At 40.5% G+C, this 8,640-nt stretch overlaps 1 protein-coding gene across 3 annotated transcripts in view; it reads left to right on the top strand.

The window, feature by feature from the left end:
- The window catches only part of pold4 (DNA polymerase delta 4, accessory subunit), a 27,128-nt gene extending 19,912 nt beyond the window's left edge, over positions 1-7,216 (top strand). For 2 of the 3 annotated variants that reach the window (XM_019879726.1, XM_019879724.1), the window contains exon 5: positions 6,809-7,216. In XM_019879726.1, coding sequence (XP_019735285.1) covers positions 6,809-6,833 — 25 coding nt within the window. In that variant the 3' untranslated portion in view covers positions 6,834-7,216. The remainder of the gene's footprint in view (positions 1-6,808) is intronic. The other variant, XM_019879727.1, reaches the window with a different exon arrangement.
- The last annotated feature ends 1,424 nt before the right edge of the window (positions 7,217-8,640 follow it).

Here is an 8,640-nt window from a genome sequence, read left to right as displayed (position 1 = left end):
CGTATTTTACTGTTGTGATTTTTTTTGGATACACCTGTATTGCAGTTTTTGTTATATAAACAGTTTTTGGACAGTATATTTTTGTATTTTATTGATTGTGTTGTTACACGTGCATTTTGTCAACATACTTGCAGGTTCATAAAGGACATGTACCGTGCTCATTTCCCAAATGCGGAATTTCTGTTATCAGGACAAATTGGACAGCGCAAACACGAGTCCGCACTAGAGAATATTTACTGTAGTGTGTAAATTCAATACACTTCATCTTCAGCATGTTTAGTGCCACTTTTGTAAGTAACCACGCCCCCGCCCAGGCCCCGCCCAGGCCACGCCGCGTCCAGGCCACGCCCCTTTCCGCTTTTTTCATCACTCGCCATTGCCATCACTGATAATTGAACTTGAAGTACTTGACTGATTTCAAAACTAGTGAGCCATTATTTTTATGTGTACAAGTAATAATACGATGTGATGATAACACATTTATTCGGTTTCACTGTTTTAACGGCCCTCCGAGGGAAGATGCAACTCCAAAGTGGCCCGCGACAAGAATTAGTTTGACACCCCTGCAATAGATGGTAAATTGAGTGCACGATATATCAGTGTATATGTATCATACAGTGCATGACTAAAAACCTTTACACATGCACGCACGCACATACACAGACACACACACATATGCATGTCAGCATTTCTTTTTTTTTTAACTGTTAAGTACAGCGGAGTACGCTGGTGGATGCCTGCCGCTGTTTTAACTCCAAACAATGCCAAGTTTTACTTTACAGTCTGCTTTACCTTCACTGTAATTCTGTCGTGTTGTAGCCAAGGGTACAATGCTGGTGAATTAATGTGCTTCTGAAATCCTTGTGGAAACCAAAACCAAATTTCTATGACTTCTTTGACTCCTCCTTCTACCAATACCGCCGCCTTCTGAAAGTAAGTGTGGGCTGGTTCATACTATTTCACAACCAGTTTAAATTGACTTTCCAAAAATGAAATTAGAAATGGAAAACTTAATTCACACAAACTTATCTGTAAAAACGTCTTTAGTATTCAAAGCTATATCTGAGCTCATTGACTAGTTGCAGTGGTGGACATTCCGTCAGTACTGATGGGCTGAGAAATGGTGGCCGCTGCCAGAGTCTCGTGTCCTTATGTGCTGGTTCTGCCAAGACAGCCAGTCACAGCCGAAGGCCCCAGTCTCCGCAGAGAGCCTATTGAAAATAGGAGCACTCACTCTCGCTGACTCTCACAAATATATTGTCAGTCCTTTCTGGCTGAGAGGTTCGTTGGTGTTTGACCCCGATTGTGACGTTTACATTGAGGGATGAAAAAACACTTTTTCTTTCTTCCTCATTTGTCATCGTCTGTGACGGACTGACGGACCTTCCATCAGTACTGATGGAATGCCCACCTCTGTCAAAGATAGTTTTTTTTTTGTGTGACCATTCTTCACTGTCACCTTGAAACACACTTTTTGATATGTTGAACAATTATTTTCTGAAGATTTAATAATAGTTGTGTGGTCGTCAAGTGGTTATCAGGTCTGCGGCTCAGTTCTGAGCTTTGGTGTTCCAATCTTGACACGTGTTCTTGAATGGAGTGTGCAGGTTTTCTCCATGTACCGTCTCCACCAAAAGTATTGGAACGGCAAGGTCAATTCTTTTGTTTTTTTTTTTGTTGTTCAAGTATACTGAAGACATTTGGGTTTCAGATCGAAAAATTAATATGAGAAAAAGAATTCCAGCTTGTATTTCATGGTATTTACATCTAAATGTGTTAAACAACTCATGGGCCTGCATGGGTTTTCACCGGGTACTCCGGTTTCCTCCCACATTCCAAAAACATGCATGGCAGGCTGATTGAACACTCTAAATTGTCCCTAGGTATGAGTGTGAGCGTGGATGGTTGTTCGTCTCTGTGTTCCCTGCGATTGGCTGGCAACCAGTTCAGGGTGTCCCCGCCTCCTGCCCGAAGACAGCTGGGATAGGCTCCAGCACCCCCTCCGACCTTGTGAGGATAAAGCTGTTCAGAAAATGGATGCATGGATGCATAGGGCCTGAGCAGCAACCATGTCGAGGTCTCTATTGTTTTTGTAGGAATTGTTCTCATTTATTATTATAATCCTCCATAATGATTCACAATTTTGAGGAACCAAACATGAACACAACCTCATCAAACTTTTCACAGACATCAAACCTAGTGAAATTTTTTATATTTTAAACTTGCTATCAGGGAAACCAAGCACACATCTGCTGTGTCATTTGCCAGGAGGGTGTCATTAAAAACTCATGACAGGGTACATTTCACCTAGATCCACGAAAATTGGGAGGCACATACCAGCCCATGACGTACAAAAAAGTATTATGGAGACATATGCTAAACCTAACAGCCGTATGTGTGTTTCTTATACTGATGCTTATTTGTAGTCAAGTAGGCCAACAGCAAATATTTGAAGCACATATTCATTTGCAGAAAAAAAGGGAAAACAATGGTGTAAACTTTTGAATACCGTATTTTCTGCACTATTGGGCGCACCAAAAAGTCTTACATTTTCTTAAAAGCTCACCGAGTGCCTTAAAATCCGGTGCGTCTTTTGTATGGTCATTACGGTAATACGTCGACTCCAAGATGGCTCCTTCCTGGAGACATGCTTCCAATGTTATAACTTGCTGTTGGTTCAGTGAACTGTGTCGCTGCTTTATTAAATAAGTATGTGTTGCAGCTCCGAAAAAAGGAGAGCTGTGGTGTTAATTTTTTAAAACAGTCTCAACAAATACAGGTACATCTTTGTCTATCTCCGTGCTTTCTTCCGTTCGACTCGAGAGGCGTTCAAGACCGCCACCGAAAAACGTAAACTAACGATTACTTCAATGAAACTACAAATTTGAAAATAATACATCAAAACTGAAAAGAAAGCGAGGATATCACAAAATAAATTCTATAGCCACCCCTACAGAATTTATATTGTGATTTCATCATTTCTGAATACACAACAAAGGAATAAATAACGACGACTGACATCTTGTTGTGTTATTTTGACTTCAAGATGGCGCCGCTAGAATGGCTGCCTTTCCAGCAGCTCCTATTTACAGTATTTTGTTCTTCTACTTCTTCCTCTCATACTTATTTTATCCTATCTGATTGTACTCTTGGAGCTATGATAAAGGAAATGCCTCTCGAGTTGACCGGAAGAAAAGAAGGGAAGGAGAGGGACAAAGACACACCTGAGTTTGTTGAAAAAATGAGAGCTGTGGTTGTGGTTGTATTATTTTTTTTTAACGCAGACTTTATTGTTTTCACATTCTCAGCAAGTACAGGTACTGTACGTCTTTGTCCGTCTCCGTGCTTTCTTACGTTCCACTCGAGAGGCGTTCGTGGCCGCCTCCGAAGAACGTAAATGAATTCTTACTTCAATGAAACCACGAAGAAAATCAAGCGAGGAAATCACAAAATAAATTCTGTGGGGGGGATATAGAATTTATTTTGTGATTTCCTCGATTGATTTTCTGTTTTGATGCATTATTTTCAATTTTCCTAGTTTCATTTAAGTACAGTAATAGTTAATTTACATTTTTCGGAGGCGGTGATGAACGCCTCTCGAGTTGAATGGAAGGAGCATAGCGCCATCTAGTGGACGCATCGTAGATTGCGCCTTTTAGTGCGAGGCGTCTAATATATGAAAAAAATTTACAAAACAGCCATTCATTGAAGGTGCGCCTCATAATCCAGTGCGTCTTTTCGTGCGGAAAATACGGTAATAAAAACTCCAGCACTTGTTTTTCATCCATCCATCCATCCATTTTCCACTGCTTATCCAGGGTCGGGTTGCAAGGGGCAACAGGTTTAGCAGAGAAGCCCAGACTTCCCGCTTCCCAGCTACTTGTTCCAGCACTTCCCGGGGGATCCTGAGGCATTCCCAGGCCAGCTGGGAGAAAGTCTCTCCAGCGTGCCCTGGGTCGTGCCCAGAGAAGACCTGACTCAAACTTTGCAATGTTTTTCTTTACTTTTCTGCAATAGCGTACGACAAGGTTCACAAACACACACACTTCTTTTATCACTATTTCCCTATCAATATTATCAGCAACCTTATTTCAAATGGTTTAACCTCGCTGGAGCCATGTGAATTATGTAGTAAATTGGCGGCTAATTGGGTGTTAGCCTGCATGCTACAATGGGAAGTAAGTTTGCTTGCAGGCTAAGGCCTCCCCATTGCCTATTAGTGGCGGGAGACAGCTTTGTTTATACAGTGCATGCAATACACAAAATAACTGCTTTACACATGACAAAGTACAGTTGCTTTCAGTCAGTGATTCTCAATTATTTTCTGTCATGCCCCCCCTAGGAAGAGGAAAACATCTCGCACCCCCCCCCCCAGTATTATTTGTCTGTGAAATTGTTATAAGTACACCTTTTCATAACACTGTATATTTATTAACATATAAGAGAATAAAAAAGAAAGAAATATGGAGCAACTTACAACAAAGACTAGCTGTAGTAACTGTAAGAGGAAAGATTAAAAGTACATCTGAAATTCAAAAATAAAATTAAATCCTTAATTTAACTGTAAATATTTTTTGACTGACCATGTCAAACCATACGATACTGAAAAATAAAATCACATAAAATCAATAACTAATAATGCATTCAAACTAATCACCAACATTTTCTCAGGAGCACAATATTAAAACAACTTTAACTAGCAAAACAAAAGTATATAAAATAATTTGTGCTGGATTTGTGGCTACGAATAGCAGTCACAAAGCGGGATGATTGTTGGCAATGTTCGGCACTTTTTCGCTGAAAAAAAACCTCAAGCGGCTCATCATCGTGATTGGGGTGTAATGTCTTTAAGCGAGCAGAGCTGTCGCATTTATTTATTTAATGTTAATTATTTCATTGTGGGCGGCACAGCGGTCGACTGGTTAGCGTGTCTGCTTCATGGCACAGAGGTCATGAGTTTGATTCTGGGCCCTGGCTTTCCTGTGTGGAGTTTGGATGTTTTCCCCGTGACTGTGTGGCTTTTCTCCGGGTACTCAATTTTCCTCCCACATTCCAAAAACATGTACTGTCGGTTAATTGAGCACTAAATAGTCCCAGTATGTGATTTTGAGTATGAATGTTTGTTTGTCAATGTGTTCTCTGCGATTGGCTGGCAACCAGTTCAAGATGTAACCTGCCTGCTGCCCGAAGACAGCTGAGATAAACTACAGGTTATTTTATCCTCGTGAGGATAAGCGGTTCATATAAAGAATGGAGGATGGACTTATTGTAATGTTACAAGATGTTGTGAGTTATACAAGAGTACAAATTATCTTTGTAGCATACGATATTTGCTCCCAAGACTGTCGGTATCTCCCCATGCATGAGTCTTCAAAGGCAGAGCAATATGTTGCTTTTTGCTAATTGGTTGTTATCCACGACACTCGCCAACAATCAAATGGTGCTGTGGACAGGCCAATGCTGGAAAGTAATCGTAACACACAGTCTTGCTGCGGCTATCAGAGACAAAATACCCCTTTTAGTGATCTCATTTATCAGCCGTTGGATTGATCAAAGAAGGCCAAAGACGGTCAAGGCCAAAGACGGTCAACGCCAAATATCGGCCCCGATAACCAGTTAATAACAGTTTGTCGCTTCAAATGCGAGTTAAAACTGCAAAGAAAAAAAACACACTGTATATCAACACCTAGAAACGCCGCCGGCTTCTCTGTCTGAACTCATCGGAGCTGGACTGACACAAAGTGGAAAACTGTGCTGTGGTCTGATGAGTCCATATTTCAAACCGTTTTTGGAAATCATGGATGCTATGTCTTTCCGGCCGAACAAGAAAAGGCCCACCCGGAATTTTATCAGCGCAAATTTCAAAAGCCAGCATCCGTGATATGCTGGGGTTGTGTTTGTGCCCATGGTGTGGGTAACTTGCACATCTGTGAAGGCACCACTGACGCTGAAAGGTTCAGACAGGTTTTAGAGCAATGTCAGCTTCCATCTAAGCAATGTATTTTTCAGGGACATCTCTGCTTATTTGAGCAAAACAGTGCCAAGATACATGTTATAACAGCATGGCTTCATAGGAAAAAGGAGTACTGGACTGGCCTCTGCAGTCCAGACCGGTCTTCCGCATTATGAAGTACAAAATATAATATGACAATGGAGATGCTGGACTGACAAGCAACTGAAGTTGTACATCAAACACAAGTGTTGTTAAAAGGAAAGCTGATACAACACAATGGTAACGATGCCCCTTGTCTCAGATTTTTGGGAATGTATTGCAGTCATCAAATTCAAAATGAATATTTGGAAAAACTGTTTTTCAGTTTGAACATTGAAATATATTGTCTTTGTAATGAATGCAACTGAATAATTGTTGAAAAATATTTGCAAGGGCGGCCCGGTGGTCGCCCGGTTGGCTGGCAACCGGTTCAGGGTGTCTCCCACCTACTCCCCGAAGACAGCTGGGATAGGCTACAGCACGCCCCACGACCCTTGTGAGAATAAAGCGGATCAGAAAATGATGGAAATATTTGCAAATCATTTGATTCTGTTTTTAGTTACGTTTTATGCATTGTCCCAAATTCATTGGAATTGGTGCTTGTACATAGTCTTTTGCCATTTTCTGCAGTTGTCTTCAAATATGTAAAATGTATTGAGAAACAAATCTCTCAATTCACTTTACCAAGTCTTTAAAATTGTATTTCATCTGAAATGTCAGCATTTCCGTCCCCTTTAGTATGTTATTAGGAATACATTTTTTAGATAGATTGTTGACGAGTCACACCTAATTGCAAACATTTTATTTGTTTTTCAGTTTGTGGAGCCAATATCCTCTGTGATGATGAATCAAGACGAGGAAAACCTGAGCATCAAGGATTACTCGATTTGTATGTTTTGGCCACAGTGGTACCTCTACTTACTAACGTCTCTTCATTTGAAATTTTCAAGTTCCGAAATGCCTCAATATGAAAATATTGCCCCTTGTTACGAAAGAAATTTCAAGATACGAACGGTAAAAATATAGTAAGGCCTGCCACTCGCAGCTCTGAGTTTCCTGAACGCAACATTCTTATAGCTGCTCTGCCATTGGCTATTAACATGCATCATCCTGGCATCCCATTGGCTAAAAGGGAATTCGACCGTATGTGTTTATGTGTGTAGATAGATCGGTATGTGTCCATGCAGCATTCTCGTCTATTCTATGCCTCTTGAGGCATAAGTCTTTTTTTGCGTCATAGAGAGGAGGAGGGTCTGATGCAATCCGTGAATGAGAATAAGCCGTTTGCATTGTAAATCATGTAAAAAAGCGACCAGTAGGTGACAGTGGCGCCTCACGTGCTTGAAATGCATGCTTTTACAAAAAGCTCTTTCTCTCCGTATTTTGCCCAGGAATCGCCATTTTCATGAAACTTAGCCATTTTGTAATGCCGATTGCTGAAGAATGGAAAAAAGACAAAAAAAAATTCTGCTGAAAGAAGAGAGTCCAAACTTTATTTTGGTAGGCTCCATGTTTATGTAGCAATAGAACCAAATATTCTGTGGACCTTGCAAGATCTGTCAAAATCCAGTAAAACGCTGGGATTGAGGCGGTTGCTCCAGTGAAAATGGCTGGGATTTAATGAGTTAAAAGTTAAATGACCATCTTTTTTATTCTTTACTACATACTTTGTTGTTTACATTATGCACAACTCTCATTTGTTGTGCAATGATCTAATTGTAACATGTATTTGTTACATATTTTGATGCATATTTATGCTTTAGGAAACATTTTTATCTGAATTTTGGAGGGTTTGGAATGAATTAGGGCATTTACATGGAAAATGCGTCTCTACTTAGAAAATTTTGTAGTTACGAAATTTCTTCAAAAACCAATTAATTTCGTAAGTAGAGGTACCGCTCTATAGTTAGATACACTACTGTCCACATTAGGTAAACCAGCACTTGCGCAGCTAAGGACGCCTCATGGAAATTTACCACAACAGAATGCTAAATTTGATTGAATTTCTGTGTCTTTGGAACTGGCGAAGTAGCATGTGGGCCAAAACCACACAGACTATTCCTGAACAAAACTGTCATTGCAACTTTATATGCCATGATCATACTGTAAGTCTCAATAAGTGTCCTCACTCCTGCTTTCAGAACCCGTAAAGACAAACTATTCTCTTCCATATATGAAATAAAATGCCAAAATTAATTATTTTGGTGTTGCCCGGTGTTTATTACAGTATACTAGAGTTCATTATTTCTGGTTTGGCTCTCGGCGAAGGCTTTTTGCTCTGCTCCCCGCCCCTTCCCTTTACTCCTCTGCTTTGCTGACTTTGTCTAATGTGCTGTCCTCTGTCTTGATATAGCCTCCCCTATTCTTTTTTCTTCCAAAAAGACAAACCAAACCATGGAATTAGTCAGATGGACTCTTGGCACTATGGATAACATTTTTTCGACGAAAAGAGCAAGCAGTGGGGAGCCTAGTTGTCCTTCTGGGACGAAGGTCAGCAACCCGCGGCTCTGGAGCCGCATGCGGCTCTTTAGTGCCCCCTAGTGGCTCCCTGGAGCTTTTAAAAATGTTTGAAAATGGAAAAAGATGGGGGAGTGAAAATATATTTTTTGTTTGAATATGGTTTCTGTCAGAGGACAAACATTCTTAAC

The sequence above is a fragment of the Hippocampus comes genome, unplaced genomic scaffold (genome assembly GCF_001891065.2).
Source record: "Hippocampus comes isolate QL1 unplaced genomic scaffold, H_comes_QL1_v1.1 scaffold158, whole genome shotgun sequence".
Lineage (NCBI taxonomy): Eukaryota > Metazoa > Chordata > Actinopteri > Syngnathiformes > Syngnathidae > Hippocampus > Hippocampus comes.
Note: the sequence above shows the minus strand (reverse complement) of the source record. Positions and strands in the feature narration are given on the sequence as shown.